The sequence below is a fragment of the Malania oleifera genome, chromosome 5 (assembly GCF_029873635.1).
Source record: "Malania oleifera isolate guangnan ecotype guangnan chromosome 5, ASM2987363v1, whole genome shotgun sequence".
NCBI lineage: Eukaryota > Viridiplantae > Streptophyta > Magnoliopsida > Santalales > Ximeniaceae > Malania > Malania oleifera.
The window spans coordinates 35,038,053-35,057,964 of NC_080421.1; the positions used below are offsets into that span (position 1 = coordinate 35,038,053).

General features: G+C 37.8%; 1 protein-coding gene across 1 annotated transcript; it reads left to right on the forward strand.

Annotated features, from left to right (window-relative positions):
* Positions 1 to 14,701: 14,701 nt before the first annotated feature.
* On the forward strand, positions 14,702 to 19,611 carry LOC131156358 (protein NUCLEAR FUSION DEFECTIVE 4). The gene is made up of 3 exons (XM_058109978.1): positions 14,702 to 15,268; positions 17,540 to 18,474; positions 18,939 to 19,611. The coding sequence occupies exons 1-3, from the start codon at positions 14,777 to 14,779 to the stop codon at positions 19,417 to 19,419; spliced, it is 1,908 nt and encodes a 635-aa protein (XP_057965961.1). The 5' UTR covers positions 14,702 to 14,776; the 3' UTR covers positions 19,420 to 19,611.
* Positions 19,612 to 19,912: the final 301 nt, after the last annotated feature.

Genomic DNA, 19,912 nt, shown 5'->3' on the forward strand with positions numbered 1-19,912 from the left:
ATGGCAGGACAAACTTCTACCAACTAGATTGCAATTGACAATATTCCAACGTAGCTTTTTTGGGATTAAGGATGAAATCATAGTGGAGATTGGATTGCCATCCTAACTTCAAATAGAGACCAACATAGAATACTTTAGGGCAAACCTTTTCATGGATACTAGGGAGATAACCTCTCTCTCTCTCTCTCTCTATATATATATATATATATATATATATTACAACTTGCCACCATAAAACAATAACCTAGTACTTCAACAATAAAGTCAAGGAACAATGTTATAGGAAGGAGATTTAGTGCTCAATAAGGCATAAGCGCCTTGTAGTGGAGAAGAAGATGAGAAGTTATATGCCGATTAGGAAAAGCTATGCTAACTACAAGTTTGTTCTTAGGGACCTATAGTCTAGCCCTATTGGGTGGGAAAAAAAGTTTGTAGATCTAGAATTCAAAACACCTCATTGATATTTTAAATATGTAGAAGGTTTGATGCAAAAGTAGTGTACTAAGGTGGCATCCACAAGGTTAGGAATATGCATTTGTTGAAGGTGTAATTGTCTATGCCTATTTTTGATTGGTTTTTTTTTTCACTTTTTTTTTGTGAGGCTTAAGATCTTTTTGTTGTGTTTTCTGGCTCATATCTTTGAGTGGATGACTTACACAAGGAAGAAAAACATAGTCGATTTAGCACTGGGAGAAACCATCGATGGTTTGCTCTAATCGTCGACGGTTTGACTAAATTTCAAAATGGTTGCTTTTGGCTTTTATCCATCGAAGGAACGTCTACGAAATTGTCTGAATATTATCTCAAACCATCGACAGTTGTCGACGATTTCGTTTTGGGCAGTGGGGCTGATTTTGAATTTTGAATATGAACGTTAAGTTGGTTGGGTGTTTGGAGGGAGACCTCCATGGTGTTTATATATACATCATTATGGGTGTATTCTCATTGTAATAAGATAATTGTATTGTGTCTTTTGACACCAAGTTAGTGAAACTTTGCTGATTGCTCCCATGGATGTAGGCATTGCCGAATCACTCAATTTCTTGTGTTGATTTTTTTACTGCGTGGGTGTATTCCATATTTGGTTCTTCATTGATTTTTACATTTCTATTCCACTGTGTAATACAATTTTATATACAACAAATAGAAATCATAGCAATTGTTGTTATGACATCGGGTACTTTGTCTGCGAAATTTGACGTTATCAAATTTGATGGAATTGGTAACTTTGGTCTGTGGCAAAGAAGGATGAAGGATTTGCTTGTGCAGCAAATGATGGTGAAGGTTTTGTATGGTGTTCAACCGGAAGGCATGTATGATGCAAATTGGAAGGAATAGGAGGCAAAGACGGTGCCTACTATCAGGTTATGTTTGGTGAATGACGTGCTATATCACATCATGGAAGAGGATTCTCTTGTGGCTATTTGGAAAAAGCTTGAAAGCCAGTACATGTCTAAATATCTTACGAATAAACTTGTTATTAAGCAAAGGCTTTATTGGCATAAGATGGTGGATGGTTTGGATTTGAACCAACATATCAACGCATGTAATCAAATCATAAGTGATTTAATGTGGGTTGATGTGAAATTTGAAGAGGAAGATAAAGCACTGATGTTGCTGAATTCTCTAGTAGTGTCTCACACGTATGAGACCTTGGTTACAACTCTTACATAGGGCAAAGAGGCCCTGAATGTGGAAGAGGTGACAAATGCATTGCTTGACTTTCATCAAAGAAATAAAGTTAGTGATGAAATATCTTATGTGGAGGAACTTAATGTGAAAAGTAACCATGAATGTCGGAGATGAAAATTTAGAAATGGATCGAGTCAAAAATTAAAATCTCAGTCCAAGAAGAAAAAGGACATTCGGTGTTTTAAGTGCGGCAAAAAGAGGCACATTAAATTGGAGTATCTGGAATGGAAGAAAGGGAATGTTGAAAATTAGTAAGATACTTCAAAATTAGTAAATGTAGTTGAAGAAGGGAATTCATATTGTAGTTGTAGCGACCCAAAAATTAACCATTTTTTTAAAAATAGATGAATGATGAATTACTCTCATACCCCTGCTATAGCATCTCAGGCCCTAGAAGAGGACTGAGGTATTCCTGTACATAATAAACACACCTATGCAACGAAAAATATAAAGTCATACATCCATATATATAAATACAATACTAGAATCCAATGTTTCAAAACCTTAGATACTTCCTTACATTTCCCTTTGATACCAACTACCCAAAACAGAGACCGCAAAATACACTTACCCTATCAATTGGGTAAATAAAAAGGTCACTCTATCCGCGAGCTTGATCTCCTCGCCTAACTGGATCACCTGAAAAATGTTAAAGTAATGGGGTGAGATGACGCTCAGTAAGTGGAAATATGCTATTACTAGTGTGTGGCGACCGACTTGCATAAACACTATAATAATATCCAAAAACTGTATCAATTGGAAAATTAATAAGAAAAATATAACTTGCATTCCTTGTAGTTTAAAACATAACAATATCATCTGAGTTTTCTATCATTTATTTTGCTAATATCATACTATAATGCTGTAAATATGTATACATATACATAGCTGTGACTTTTCCCTGAAAAATTGTATGTCATGATTTGACCCCTCATGACAGGGTTGTGCAGCCTGTAGGCTGGACTTAACTCTGGTTGGCCTGCTAGGTAAGTCACTATACTCTACCTTTCCTCAGTCTGCCTAAACTGAATCCACTTCTAAGCACAAAACTGAAAAAACAACAACTTCAAACCGGCCCCCCTCAACCCAGAGTTCTGGGGATCTACAAGCTCTCCGAGCGCAGTTGACGGAATCCACATACTATCTGAGATATGTGGTTGCACTCTGATCTATAAATAGCAACGGTACCGTGCTCTGCTAACTGAATCTATCTGTAATATTTCATCAGGGATCTGATACTGTATATATATAAATACTACTATAATCTTCTTACTGTTTTCATTATGTTTCCAAAATAACCATAACACTGTAAATTTGAACTGTATCTATTGTAACATTTGAATAACATATCTATAATAACTGACTGTCATAACTGTATATCTGACTATATAATCTATGAATCTGAGTGTTATGGTTATAGGAAACATGGCATGCTATAATTACTGTAACATACTAGTTTGGCAAAACATCTATAATATTTGTCTGATAAATAACTGTCTATATCTATGTATATCATAAATTATGATATTCTGGGAAAACCATATAAATCCTATATCAGGCAAATACCTACTCAGGCCACACAAATTAAATTCATATTTTGAAAACTCGATAATAAACTAATATATATAAACATGTATAACATTTTTTATAACTTTGCTAAAATTCCCTAGCATAGCATATTTCCCTTACTTAATTATGGAAAAGCCCCCCTGCTGTATCTGGTCCTACATCCGCAGGGTTCCCTGCTCAATACCTTGAAATCAACATCCCCTAGAACTAAATTTCAGTATTTCTCTATGTACTACATTTCTTATAATTATGGTAAAACCAGATATTGAATAAAAGGTCTTACCTTGAATTTGGGTTGAAATTCAAAGCAGCCCCACCAACGATCCACTTTAACAAACTTGTAGAGAACTTCCCCAGGAGTGTCGTGGTGGCCTCGGATCGTCGAACCGACAAGAATTCGGCCCAAAAACTTAGAGTGAAGGTGGAAGATACGAACATGAGAGAGAAGAGAGGTTTTGTTCATGATTTTCAGCTGAAAAAATGAGGTTTATGCTATTTATACACTAGCTTTCATCGACGAGCCACGTCACTTCGTCGACGAGGTCAAGAAGGAAGTTTGTCAATGAATGCCTACTCCTCGTCGATGAAATTCAGAACTAAAATATAGCCCCTCGGTATCTTCTCATTAATGAGACATGTCCCCATCGACGAGTCCCTCATATGTGCTCGTTGACAAGTTCCCTGCGTTCGTCGACGAGACCTTGTTTAATTCCTTCTTTAATTCTTCTTTCCTCTCCTCCTTTTGTTACTAAATTACGATAATTATTCGAGTCTCTACATTCTCCCTTCCTTATAAAATTTTGTCCTCGAAATTCACTATTCATATGATTCATCATCCTTTACAGATAAACGGTCTACTTATTTTATTACTTATCCTCACTTATGGCGGAGGAATACCGTGGTTACATTCTATGTTTATAAAACTAATAGACTACTTACTTACTAGATTAATATATGTACCTGCAAAAGAAACATTACCTATCTACTTACATTTTACTTGGTTATAACTAAATCTCTTGGAACAAGTGCGGGTATTTCTTTTTAATTTCTTCTTCAAGTTCCCACGAAACTTCTTCTATGACATGATTCCTCCACAAAACTTTTACCAGTTGGATTTCTTTGGTGCGCAATTCTTGTGTCTTTTGATCTAAAATCTGTACTGGTGCTTCCTCATAGGCTAACAAAACTTTAAGCTCTATTTCTGCATAATTGATTATGTGGGATGGGTCTGAGACGTATTTTATCAGCATAGCTACATGGAATGCGTTATGTATTCTAGACAAAGCTGGTGGTAGAGCTAGCCTGTAGGCAACTGACCCCACTCTCTCTAGTATCTCAAAAGGGCTAACAAACCTAGGGCTAAACTTGCCCTTCTTCCCAAATCTCATAACCCCTCTCAGAGGAGCTACCTTTAAATATACCCGATCCCCCATATCAAATTCTAACTCCCAGCGGTGAGTGTCTACGTAGCTTTTCTGCCGACTATGCGCGATACTGATTCTTTCTTTAATTAGTCGGACCTTATCATACACCTGTTGTACTATCTCTGGACCCAAAACTCCCCTTTCGCCTACCTCATCCCAGAAAAGAGGAGAACGACATCTTCTACCATACAGTGCCTTGTAAGGTGTCATGCCGATACTAACTTGATAACTGTTATTGTAAGCAAACTCAACTAGCGGCATAAACTAGGTCCAGCTACCCCTAAAATTTAACATGCACGCTCGAAGCATATCTTCCAATGTCTGGATTTTCTTCTCAGTCTGACCATCTGTCTGAGGGTGAAAAGTAGTGTTGAATGCTAACTGTGTACCCATAGCCTCCTGAAAGTTTTACCAAAATTGTGAAGTAAACCGAGGGTCTTGGTCTGAGACTATACATACCAGTACACCATGGACATGAACTATTTCTTGAATGTATATTTCTGCCAATCTATCCATGAAATAACCAACTTTAATCGGGATGAAATAAGCAGTTTTCATCAGACAATCAATGATCACCCAAATAGTATTCAACCCCTGTCGCACTGATGGTAACCCAGTAATAAAATCCATAGAAACGTGATCCCATTTCCATTCTGGAATAAAGAGTGGCTGCAACTGCCCTGTCGGTCTCTGGTACTCAGCCTTAACCTACTAGCACATCAAACACTGCTATACAAATTAGGCAATTTCCATTTTCATTCTACTCCACCAAAATAGTCTTGCAGATCTCTATACATTTTAGCATTATCGGGATGGACTGTGTATAGTGATTTGTGAGCCTCTTCTAAAATCTTTCTTCTAATATCATCATTTACAGGCACACACAATCTGGTGTGAAACCTCAGAGCTCCGTCATCAGAGATACTGAACTCCTTTCCCTGACCATCTCGTACTTTGGCTATTACCTCTATTAATTCTATGTCATCACCCTGAGCGACTTTAATATTTTCATATAGCGTAGGTTGCACAACCAAGCTGGCAATAAACGCCTAAGGATTATCCTTTGCCGATTCTATACCAAGTCTCTCTAGATCCATTAGGATCAGATGCTGAACCCTCATAACTGCCAGTGCTGGTCCTACTGATTTCCTGCTCAAAGCATTAGCTACCACATTCGCTTCCCCTAAATGGTAACTAATAGTGCAGTCATAGTCTTTAATGAGTTCTAACCACCTTCTTTGCCTCATATTCAACTCTTTCTGAGTAAAGAAATATTTTAAGCTTTTGTGATCCGTAAAGATTTCGCACTTCCCACCATATAGATAATGCCTCTAGATTTTTAAAGCATAAACCACCGCAGCTAATTCTAAGTCATGCACGGGATAGTTCTTTTTATATTCTTTAAGCTGTCTAGATGCATAGGCAATGACTCTTCCATGCTACATTAACACACATCCAAGACACTTAAAAAATGCATCACTGTATATCACAAACCCGTCCTCTCTTGATGGGATAGCCAACACTAGGGCAGTAACCAACCTCTGTCTTAACTCCTAGAAGCTTTGCTCACAATCATCAGCCCATTTAAACCTTATATTTTTCCTTGTAAGTCATGTCAGCGGACTTGACAAATTGGAGAAATCATCAACAAAACATCGGTAGTAGCTCGCCAAACCTAGAAAACTTATAACTTCTTGGACATTTCCTGGCCTTTTCCAACTCACCAGTGCTTCTATCTTACTCGGGTCAACTGATACACCTGCCTCAGAAATCACATGGCCAAGAAAATAAACTTGCCTCAGCCAGAATTCACATTTCTTGAACTTCGCGTATAGCTCTCTTTCTCTTTCTCTCTCTCTCTCTCTCTCTCTCTCTCTCTCTCTCTTTCTCTCTCTCTCTCACTCTCAATTTTTGCAATACCAGCCTCAAATGATGCTCGTGCTCCTCAAAACTCCTTGAGTAGACTGATATATCATCTATGAATACCACAACAAACTGGTCCAAGTACTGATGGAATACCCGGTTCATTAAATCCATAAATACGGCTAGTGCGTTATTCAACCCGAATGACATCACTAAAAACTCATAATGCCCATATCTCGTTCGAAATGCCGTCTTTGAAATGTCTTTTGCCCTAACTTTCACCTGATGATAACCAAATTGAGGGTCAATTTTAGAATAAACCTGGGTCCCATGGAGTTGATCAAACAAATCGTCAATCCTGGGAAGAGGATATTTATTCTTAATTGTCAATTTATTTATCTTTTTGTAATCTATACACATCTTCATGGTCCCATCCTTCTTCTTTAAAAACAGAACTGGTGCTTCCCAAGGCGATACATTGGGATTGATAAATCCTTTATCCAGCAACTCCTGCAATTGATCTTTTAGTTGTTTTAACTTAGCTAGAGTCATTTGGTAAGGTGCTTTAGATACTGGTGCTGACCCTAATAAAAGATCCACACTAAATTCAACTTCACAATCTAGTGGCAAACTAGGTAGTTCTTCTGAAAAAACATCTGAAAATTCTCTAACCACAGGAACATCGGCTTGTTTCAGTTCTTCTTTTGGCAATTCTTTTATATAGGCAACAAATCCCTAGCAGCCATCTTGAATCAGTTTCTTCACATGAATAGCTGACGCAAGCTGTGGTGAAGAACGTACACGTGAACCAAGAAATCTGTATTCTTGCTCACCTGGAGGTATGAAAATCACTTCTTTCAAATGGCAATCGATACATACATAATTAACCGCCAACTAGTTCATACACAGAATTATATCAAATCCTTGCATGTCTAATATTACAAGATCAGCTGGCAGTACTTTTCCCTGAATGGTCACGGGAAAGTCTCTGAGTATTCTCCTACATCTCACCACTAATCCAGTCGGCGTAGCTACAGCCAACCCAACATCCAACAACCGCGCCTCATACCCCATCAACTTAGCATATACCGATGAAATAAAAGAATGGGTAGCACCTGTATCAAATAAAACAACAGTTTTATATGAAAAAGCAATAAGAGTACCTGTGACAACGTCTCCAACAGTCTCGGCGTCACCTGGTGTCAACGCATACACCCTCACCAGGGCCGTGTTCCTCTGCTGACCTCCACGAGGCGCCTGATAACCACCCCAGTTTGGTCTAGGAGCTGGTGCATAATTCAACGACATATGGCATGCTCGAGCCATATGGCCAGGTCTTCCACAACGGTAGCAGACATTTTCCCCCAGTCGGCATTCACCTGTATGTCTTCGTCCACATCTAGGGCAAGTGGTATAAGGGTGTCCACTCTGAAATCCACTATACTCTATCGTCCGCCTCTGACCCTCACCGAATCTACCTCCTCTCCAAGGGCCTCGGTTGGACCCCACTTGAAAACTCAAGGGTGCGGTCCTTTTCTTCTGGTTTTGTATCTCAGTCTCTCTCAGAAAACTCTCCTCTACTATTATGGCCCTATCAACCAACTCTAAGAAGTCCTATATCCTCAGTACTGTCACCTATCTATAAATATCTCACCTCAAGTTCCTCTTGAACATCCTAGCCTTTTTTACTTCATCTGGAACAATATAAGGGCAAAAACGTGATAATTCAATAAATTTCGTTGCGTACTGGTGGATTGTCATTGAACCCTGGGACAAACTCAGAAACTCCTGTACCCTAGCGTCTCTAATCGAGGCAGGATAGTATCTATCAAAGAATATGTCCCTAAATCGATCCTAGGTCATCGACACTAGAATTACTTTATGCTCCTCTAGTAGTCTAGTGGTCGTCCACCATATCTCGGTGTAACGCCCCAACCTGGGTATGCCAAGGAGCACTATGTCTCTCCTTCTCCACCTGGACCAGACAACAGGGGGGGGCCTTATCAGACTTATGACTGGCCCTAAAAACCAACACGTGTTCTTTTCATTATGTTTTTTCCTCACTCACACACTTCCTGAGAAAACTTCTCAGGGGGTCACCCATCCCAAGATTGCTCCAAACTAAGCACGCTTAACTATGGAGTTCTTATGGGAAAGCTCCCGAAAAAAAAGGTGCACCTTGTTGATATGGGTAGCAACATCTAATCTTTTTAAGTCTTTCATCCATGGGGTATCACACTCGGCCTCCCCTGTCAGCTTGTACGTGGCATAAAGGACCCTTTGCTCATCGGTGCAGTGAAGCACCGTCAAAATTTTCTCTATCTCCTGCACTCAATTCTCTGCAACTGCAGGATCAGCTGCTTCTGAAAAAGCTGGCGGATTCATCTTCATAAATTTCTCTATTGTACATCCCTGAGCTGGAGATGGACCTCCCTACTCCTTAGAGCTCCGGGCAATTTCAGCCATAACTTTCTGAGCCACACTGCGTAGCACAACATTTGAATCCCCGCCTCCTGCACCAGAAAGCCCAGCTTCGTTATCACAACCAGCGTGAGCGCTACTACCTCCTAGGTCCATCCTGCAATATTACCAAATTATTTTAAGTATCTGAATCCTACAATACTATACTAACTAAAATACCCCTAACCTTTTATTACTAATTTAAGGTCGAGTCCTACCGTATGAAAATAGAAATCATCGATAGTTTACTATGGTTTTCCTAGAATCATCACCCCAGGAAAATCACAGAAACCACCCCGAAATTCTACCCCCAAACCGCAAAACGAAACCCTTAAATTCTCATCCTAATTTCCCAATATCAACTTCACTACTACCCTATTCAGCTCTTCTTAAGATTCCATTCCTAAATTAGGGTATTGTTTTCCGCTGTACTCTGGAGTCTACAGAACCTAGCAACCTAGGCTCTGATACCAAACTGTAGCAACCCAAAAATTACACCATTTTTTTTTAAAATAGATGAATGATGAATTACTCTGATACCCCTGCTATAGCATCTCAGGCCCCAGAAGAGCACTGAGGTATTCTTGTACATAATAAACACACCTATGTAGCAGAAAACATAAAGTCATGCATCCATATATATAAATACAATACTAGACTCTAGTGTTTCAAAACCTTCGGTACTTCCTTAGATTTCCCACTGATACCACCTACCCAAAACATAAACCTCAAAATACACTTACCCTATCAACTGGGTAAATAAAAAGGTCACTCTATCCGCGAGCCTAATCTGCTCGCCTAGTTAGATCACCTGAAAAATGTTAAAGTAATGGGGTGAGACGACGCTCAGTAAGTGGAAATATGCTATTACTACTGTGTGGCAACCGAGTTGTATAAATACTATAATAATATCCAAAAACTGTATCAATTGGAAAATTAATAAGAAAAATATAACTTGCATTCCTCTTAGTTTAAAACATAACAATATCATCTGAGTTTTCTATCATTCATACTGCTAATATCATACTATAATGCTGTAAATTTGTATACATATACATAGTTGTGACTTTTCCCTGAAAAACTGTATGTCATGATTTGATCCCTTATAACAGGATTGTGCGGCCCGTAGGTTGGACTTAACTCTGGTTGGCCTACTAGGTAAGTCACTATAGTCTACCTTTCCTCAGTCTGGCCAAACTGAATCCACTCCTAAGCACGAAACTGGAAAAACTACCTTGTCAAATCGGGCCACCTTAACCTAGAGTTCTGGGGAGTTTGCAAGCTCTCCGAGCGCGGTTGATGGAATTCACATACTATCTGAGATATGTGGTTGTACTCTGATCTGTAAATAGCAACGGTACCATGCTCTGCTAACTGAATCTGCCTGTAATATTTCATCAAGGATCTGATACTGTATATATATAAATACTATTATAATCTTCTTACTTTTTTCATCATGTTTCCAAAATAACCATAACACTGTAAATCTGAACAATATCTACTGTAACATCTGTATAACATATCTGTAATAACTGACTGTCATAACTGTATATCTGACTGTATAATCTGTTAATCTGAGTGTTATGGTTTTAGGAAACATGACATGCTATAATTACTATAACATACTAGTTTAGCAAAACATCTATAATATTTGTCTGATAAATAATTGTCTATATCTATGTATATCGTAAATTATGATATTCTAGGAAAACCATATAAATCCTATATCAGGAAAATATCTACTCAGACCACACAAATTAAATTCATATTCTGAAAAATCAATAATAAACTAATATATATAGACATGCATAACATTTCTGATAACTTTGCTAAAATTCCCTAGCATAGCATATTTCCCTTACTTAATTATGGAAAAGCCTCCCTGCTGTATCTGTTCCTACACCCGCAGGGTTCCCCGCTCAACACCTTGAAGACAACATCCCCCAGTACAAAACTTCAGTATTTCTCTATGTACTACATTTTTTATAACTATGGTAAAGCTAGATATTGAATAAAAGGTCTTACCTTGAATTTGGGTTGAAATCTAAAGCAGCCGCACCAACAATCCACTCCAACAGACTTGTAGAGAACTTCCCTAGGAATGTCGTGGTGACTTCAGATCGTCGAACCAGCAAGAATCTGGCCCGAAAACTTAGAGAGAAGGTGGAAGAGACGAACAGAAGAGAGAAGAGAGGTTTTGTGCGTGATTTTTAGCTGGAAAAATGAGGTTTAGACTATTTATACACTGGCCTTTGTCGACGAGCCACGCCACTTCGTCGAGAGGTGAAGAAGGAAGTTTGTTGACGAATGCCTACTCCTCGTCGACGAACCTCGTCAATGAAATTCAGAACTAAAATATAGCCCCTTGGTATCTTCTCGTTGACGAGACACGTCTCCGTCGTTGAGAGGTGAAGAAGGAGTGGTTCAACACTTATAGGTTGGTAAATTCTGGTTCAATTCTTATGGGCAATGACGTATCTTGTAAAATAATTGGCATTGGAGATGTAAGAATAAAAATGTTTGATGGTGCTGCAAGAACCTTGAGTAATGTAAGACACATACCGAAGCTATGGAAGAGTCTCATTTCACTAGGCACTTTGGATTGTAATGGATTCAATTACAAGTCTAAAAGTGAAATTATGAAGGTGTGCAAAGGCAATCTACTGGCGATGAAAGGGCAAAAGTTAGATGGAAACATATATGTAGTGCAAGGGACTACTGCTGTAGGTAGAGCTGCAGCCGTAAATTCTGAATTTGATGAAATTGTTTTGTGGCATATGTGGCTTGAGCATATGGGTGAACATGGTATGAAAGAACTTCATAAGAGAAAACTTTTGAAGGGCATGAAAACATGTAAGGTGAACTTTTGTAAGTTTTTTGTTCTCAGGAAGCAAAACAAGTTTCAATTCAAATAAGCTATTCATAAGACGGAAGGTATTCTTGACTACATATACTCTAATGTTTGGGGGCCGATGAGAGTAGCATCAAGGGGTGGACGTGTTTATTTTGTGAGTTTTATTGATGATTAGGCACGGAAAGTTTGGGTTTACTTCATGTGACACAAGTTAGATTTGTTTGCTAGGTTTAAGTTGTTGAAAGTTGAAGTGGAAAACAAGACGGGGAGGAAAATTAAATACTTGAGATCAGATAATGGGACCAAGTATTATGATTCTCAGGGAACGTTGAAGTAGAAATTGTCAAAAGAGTTTGACATGAAGGATTTGGGTTTAGGAAAACAGATACTTGGAATGGGGATTTCTAGAGAAAAGCAATAGGGAACGTTGCGGTTATCTCAGTTGGATTACATTAGCCGTGTTTTATAGAGATTCAACATGAGCAGCGTCAAAGCGGTAAATACACCATTGGCCGGACACTTCCACCTCTCCAAGGATCAGGCTCTCTAGATAGATGAAGAGAAGTACTTCGTAGCTAAGGTACCTTACGCCTCAGCCATTGGAAGTCTCATGTACGCCATGGTTTGTACCAGACCAGACATTGGCTAAGCAGTGGTAGTTGTCATCAGGTTCATGTCAAATCCAAGGAAAATTCACTAGGAAGCAGTGAAGTGGATCTTGAGGTACCTAAGTGACACTATTGATAAGTGATTATGTTTCGACAAAGGAGACTTGAAAATTAAAGGGTATGCAGATGCCGATTTTGCTAGTGAAGTTGATCATTGCAGAAGCACCACTTGATATATGTTCATTGTTGGCATAACAACTGTTAGTTGGATGTCACAGATACAAAAGATTGTTGCCCTATCTACTACAGAAGTTGAGTATGTTGCAGTGACAAAAGCCAACAAAGGTATGATTTGGCTGCAAGGTTTGTTGATAGAGCTTGGAATAAAGCAGATAAGAAATGTTTTGCACAGGGACAGTCAGAGTACAATACATTTGGCAAAGAACTCTATATTTCATTCTATAACCAAATACATTGGACTTCGTTATCACTTCTTCAGGTCTCTATTAGAGGACAGAGTGTTGGCACTAGAAAAAATTCAAGGTAGTAGGAATCCAACAGACATGTTAATAAAGGTGGTGACTACAGAGAAGCTAAAATTGTGCTTAATTTCATTTGGCCTTCATGCTTGAAGACAGATGTGAGCATATCATTTACCTTTACACTGGTTAAGATGGTATCTCTGTCTCCAAGTGGGAGATGTTGAGTTGTAGTGGAGATCGACAGCCACTAACCCCAGCCGCCTATGCTGAATTGATTGATTTCCAGAGGAGACCGACAACCACTTCCACCAACCCAGCACACCTTGGTTGAAATTAAGCCAACTATTCTACCCCCTAATCCATGACTATATATAGGAGATGTATATGTGTGTGTATTTGTGTGGAAGAAGTGGCAAGAGTAGAGTGAAATTGTGTTGAAGGTGAGAGAGAAAGGTGTGTGAAAGAGAGAAGAGAGTTGAGTTGAGCGGCGCCTCTTCCTCCTTGTAATTCTTCTCCTAGTTTATAGTGAGATTAGTATGCTCCGTGGACGTAGGTCGTATTGGACCGAACCACGTTAAATCTAGTGTTCCATTTTTGCTTGTTTATATTTACTTGTGTGTGATTGTTGTCCCTAGATCCCCCAACAAATACTTCATTATTTGTGACGGTTTCAAAAACCATCACTAACAGTCAGCTGAGACCGCTGTTATAGTCACCACTCTGTAAGTGTCACTAAGCCGTCACTAATAGGTATAAGTACTGACGACTTTGTATTATTAGTGATGATTTGAAACCGTCACTAAAAGTCTTCTTTTTTGTAATGATAAAATCTCTATTTATGACATTACTAAGGATATTTGGAATGCTCTTGAAATGTTATATGATGATAGGGATGATGAAATTGCTGACTTATTTGCTGATCATTGTAACATGGTTGAAATGGAGTCAAGAAAAAATGAACATGACTAAATTGAAGAACATTGCCACATTGACCTTGAGAATAAAGAATAGGCAAGTGAGAATGAGGAGACAAAGGACAAGGATGGAGATGAATCATCAAATCATTGCCTTATACCCATTGATGAAAAAGGAAAGGCAAGGAGCAAAGAAGAGGAGTGAACCAACTTTTGATGGAAAACCCTCATATGATGAATTATACGATGCTTTGAATGAAATGGACGATGACTTGGAATGTATCAGTTTAAATTATAAAAAGTTAAAAAATAAGTTAAATATTGACAAATGAAACTGAGCTTTTGAACGAAAGAAAATAATGATTTGACAACCAAAGTTTCATCTAGTTCCTTAAAATGACTTGAGATTACAAAATGAATTTTTGAAAAACAAAGTTAAAAATCCCAATCATTTCTTTAAAAAAAAAAAAAAAATTGTTCAAGGAAAACTTTAATAAGATACATGCTAATCAAAATATCATTTTTGACAAACCTAAAAAAAGCATCTTTCATATAAAGGGAAACTATACATTATTTATATTAACACTTATTTAAATACAATACAAATCTGAATTTAAGCTCTTTCAAAGCATAACATCAATATTTTAACTATACATTATGCTCTTAAAATATGATGTATTTTATTTTTCACAAGAATAAATATTTTGCATACGTGGAGGCATCGCACGGTGCCACGTCGGGCCCTAGAACGCGGCCTCTGTTCCTGGGGATTGTGAGAATGAAGAAAGGCCAAACAAATTCACGGTGAAAACTCAAAATTCACAGAGCAAATTATAAGAAAGAGAAAACACAGAAAAAGAAAGAAAGGAAACAACGCGATTCGCTAATCATTTTCATTACCTGACAATTCATGGGCTTTTCGCAGGACCATATATATACGAGCGTTAGGAGGCCACGTAGAGCCGTAGACAGACGCAATTTCGTCCTCGCCACCCCCAGGGACCGGGCGAAGCGAGCATCCACCGCCCCCGCCGAAGACAGACGTCGCGCGCCGCAGCCGTCGCCGATCCTCATTATAAAAACGATCCTCTGGATGGCGGGGCAGTCGCGGAAGTGGATGATTCTGGTAGCCACCATCTGGATTCAGGCGTTCACCGGGACCAACTTCGACTTCTCGGCGTACTCGTCGGAGCTGAAGTCGGTGCTGGGGATATCGCAGGTGCAGCTGAACTACCTGGCGGTGGCGTCGGATCTGGGGAAGGTGTTCGGATGGTCGTCGGGCCTCGCCCTCATGTACCTTCCCCTTTGGATCGTCATGTTCGTCGCCGCCTTCATGGGTCTCTGCGGCTACGGTCTCCAGTGGCTCGTCATCCGCAACATCATTTCCTTGCCCTATTTTCTGGTCAGTTTCTATTCATTTTCATATCAACGGCGTCTGGTTTGGGAATTTGAATGGTTTCTCTTATAGCTAGGTTATTTTGAATTTTCAAATAATTTTTCTGATAATTCTTCTGATTTTTTATTTTCAATTTTGGCTTTGGCGTAGAGTGGGGTTTCGTAGAGTTTAGATTTTTGAATTAGGAATTCCATTTAGGGCAAATTTTGGGAATTCTGTTTCCACATTCCAGGGCACGCTCGCAGGGCAATGGAATTTCCAGCAATTCCTTTTCTTTCGTGCATTTTTATTGTACACTTAATTTTTTATTTGATACAAAAATTATAAAATTGTCCCAGTTTTTTTTTATTAATTTTTTTAAAAAACTATTTATTAATTCTTTTAAAATAAAAATAAAAAATAAAAATATTTTTTCAAAACTAAACAAAATTTTTTAAAATTGTCATGTTGGGAATTTGAGTAGAAATTATAGAGCAGACTAGAGGGTTCTATTCTATTTACCTGAAATATTTTTTTTATAATATTAAATTTTAAACAAAAAAGTTAGTTCACACGTCACTAGGATGCAGAACTTTCTCTCCCTTTTTTTTTTGGTCTTTATTTTGTGTCCATTTGTCTTTTAATAAATTTTCAGAAGGTATTATTTTTGAATTGGGAAGTTAGAAAACTAAATTAGGTAATTGATTTTTGAAAAAAAAAATTTAAGATTTTGCCAGGGTCATAATGCATTTTTGTTTGTGCATTTTCAGATTAAGAGTGTTTGGCTCCGCTATTAAAGTAATAATGCATTTTTTTTTAAAAGTTGGGGCTCATCAGATTTTAAAGAACTCTACTTTTAGGGAAAAGAAAAAAAAAAGAAAAGAGCAAAAGAAAACTAACTTTTTTCATCCATATATGAGAAAAAGAAAACTAACTTTTTTTCTGTCTCTTATAGAGCCTCTCTTTTTTCTAAAAGAGGGTTAAAAATTTTTAAATATGTTCAGTTCTGTAAAATATATTTTATATTTTATTTTTAGTTTTTAAAATTTGTGAAAAATGAACTATTTTTTAATTTTATATAATGTTTCTGAAAATATGAAAAACAATTAAAACTTTAGATAGTATTTGCTTGTATAGTTATTTTTATTTTTTATTTCTAACTTTTCAAATAAATACAGACATGCTAGATTTTTTTTTTAAGTTTTTAAATTTATATAAAATAGTTGAAAAATATTTTTTATTATTTATTATTTTTAAATTTTTTATCATGTTTTTGGGAATATAAATTAGGGAAAAAATATATAATATAAAATTATATTAATTTTTTCTATTACACACGAATTCAAATAAAAAAAAAAAAAGAGTGTTCAAAAAGTCTTGTAGTACAGTGATTCAAAACTTTAATTAATTAGTTTGGGCCCCACCAAGTCCTTCCAGTAACTTCTCCGTCTCCATTTCTACGCCATTTGGCATTACCGCAGTGGCGGATTTCTCTAAACCTTAAATATTATTGGGCATACTGTTAAAGCAAAATTAGGTGTACTTTTACTGTTTGACGATCCAAGTTATTTAATGAAACCTAGATTTATATTTTGATACAAAAATAATGTAGACTTACAGGTAGCATAAATAATAATATGTATGGTATAATTTCTGTCTTTTATTTTTATTTTTTGTAAATTAAAAAATATATTATACTAACAAGTTTAATTATGTTGTTAGATTTATGTTTTTATTGACACTTTTCAATAATTTGTGAAAAAATTGAAGTAGGTTTTATGGTATTTTAGTTGTTTTATTAACTTATTGATTGAATATTTTTAGTATCTGTAATTGAATTTTTTGGATTAAATGATTCATTTTATTAGAATTAAATAATTATATGAATTTAAAATATAATTAAAAGAAAAAGTTTCATAAATTTTTTTTAAAAAATAGAAAATAATAAAACACATTTATAAAATAATTTTTTTCTATATTTTAATTACATGTACAATAATATTATTTTTGTAAAGTGAATTTTGAAATATAATATTTAATTACAATAAGTATAATAATTTTTATTTATTATAATATTTTTAATTTATATTGCTTTTGTGCTTTTATTATTTTTATTGCATTTTGTAATTTTGATTAATAGATAAAAATGAACATTTGTTTAATTAAAATTTTAATTTGTATTAGTTTTAGGCATATTAATTTGTTGATTTTAAATTTTAAATTTTTGTTTATTGTTTGCGTAAGTTTTACTGATCCCCAACGCCCTAAAACATTTGTTTCTCAATAAATTTGTTGTAGGTATTTCTACTGTGTCTCTTGGCCGGATGCAGCATCTGCTGGTTTAACACCGTATGCTTTGTCCTCTGCATTCAGAACTTCCCGGCCAATCGCCCTCTCGCCATCTCTCTTACCGTCAGCTTCAACGGTGTCAGTGCCGCCCTCTACACCCTCACTGCCAACGCCCTCGATCCCTCCTCCGACGCCCTTTACCTCCTTCTTAACGCCACCCTTCCCCTCCTCACCTCCACCGCCGCCCTCTTCCCCATCCTCCTCCAACCCTCCTTGGACCCCCTCCCCCCCGATGCCGTCCGCCGCGATTCCCTCATCTTCCTCCTCCTTAACTTCCTCGCTGCCCTCACCGGCGTCTACCTTCTCCTGCTCGGCTCCATCTCCGCAAGCGCAACCATCTCCCGCCTCCTCCTAGGCGGAGCCGTCTTTCTCCTTGTCCTCCCACTGTGCATCCCCGGCGTCGTCTACGCGCACGATTGGTTCCACCGCACCATCCACTCTAGCTTGCGCCTCGATGGCTCTAGCTTCCTCCTCGTGGACGTTGACGACCTCGAGCTCCACAAGGAGTTGCTAGCGCGCGAGGGTAGCATTTGCGGGGATGGGGGGAGTGCGGATCACCTCACCAATGGGAACGCGAACGAATCAATGTATGAAATCGCGAGTCCGGAGGAGAGCAAAGGGTGCTGTGAGAAGATAATGAAGGATGAGTTGGCGATGTTGGGAGAAGAGCATCCAGCAGGGGCATTGGTGCGGCGATTGGATTTTTGGTTGTACTATGCGGCATACTTCTGCGGAGGCACAATTGGGTTAGTTTATAGTAATAATTTGGGACAGATTGCGCAGTCTCTTGGACAAAGCTCGAACACCAGTTCTCTTGTTACCTTGTATTCGTCCTTCTCTTTCTTCGGCCGGCTGCTTTCGGCAACACCAGACTTCATGCGCGCGTAAGCAATCCTTACCTTCGACTACTTTATGCTTAAGTCATGAAAAATATGGGATTTTTTTGGTTCCAATGGTTCAATCTTTTTGGCTCCGGCTTTGCTACAAATTTTTTTTTTTTTTTTGCCCATCACAAATATTTAGAATGCAAAGCATCAATAAAGCTGTGCATTGTTACATCATATAAGAGAAGTTGAGCTCTAGCCTTATGTCAAGAAAATATTGCATAACTGTAGTCGGTACATCTTGCTTGTGTGAGCACACACCTTATTGTCATTTTCGGTTAAATGGTAACAATCAAGATGATAGTGTGGTGCTTACCTAGTCTAATATATATTTTCTCCTTTATGACCTTCGTGGAAAAATCACAATTGTAATTCATTTATTGGCATAACTAATTAACTATAGCATGTCTGTGACCTCGGCACGTATAAAATTGATCAAACCGATTAATTGTACATGTGTGCAGGAAGTTCTATTGTGCGAGGACGGGGTGGCTGGCCATTGCACTTGTTCCCACCCCATTAGCCTTCTTCCTCCTTGCATTGTCCGGCAGCGGACCGACGCTTCATGTGGGCACGGCACTGATCGGGCTGAGCTCGGGGTTTATATTTGCAGCAGCTGTTTCGATAACTTCGGAGCTATTTGGGCCGAACAGTGTGGGCGTGAACCACAACATCCTTATAACAAACATCCCAATAGGGTCACTAGTGTACGGTGTTCTTGCTGCCATAGTTTATGATGCTAATATCAGCTCTAGTTTGGGAAGCATAGTAATAGTCAATAGTGACACAGAGGTATGCATGGGGAGGAACTGCTACTTCTTGACATTTTTGTGGTGGGGATGCATTTCTGTTTTGGGACTTGCAACTAGTGTGGTGTTGTTCTTGCGGACCAGGCCTGCTTACAATCGTTTTGAAGAGAATCGGATTTCAACACAACCTTATTAATTAAAGATGCTTACCATAAATCAAAGGAGATGATCATTATGATGATAAATTAGGTGCAAGGAAGAAGAAGCCTAACATGTATACGAATGTCATGCTTGCATAATGTTTACTTCATTGATCAATTAATGTGATCATTTTTCATTTTTGTGTTGTACCTAGTTATGATTTTATCGTATGCTTCCAATTTTCATCCATGTCTTTTGCATGGTTGTCGAGCATTTTTGCAAACGAAAAACCACTAGAAATGCTACATTGTACAACATTAAATTAATGGCTTTTGAATATGAATTCTACAAATTATCATCATATAATTACAATGTTCTATGAGTTAATGTTGTAGTATGTGACTCATATTGAATGGAACACATGTGCAGAGAAAACAAGCTGAGAAAAAACAAGAAAACTAGTATGAAGAAAATCATCAACGATTTTGCATAGTCCATCAATGGTTTCAGACAGAAGCTAATTTAGAAGGAAATCATCAACGGTTTTG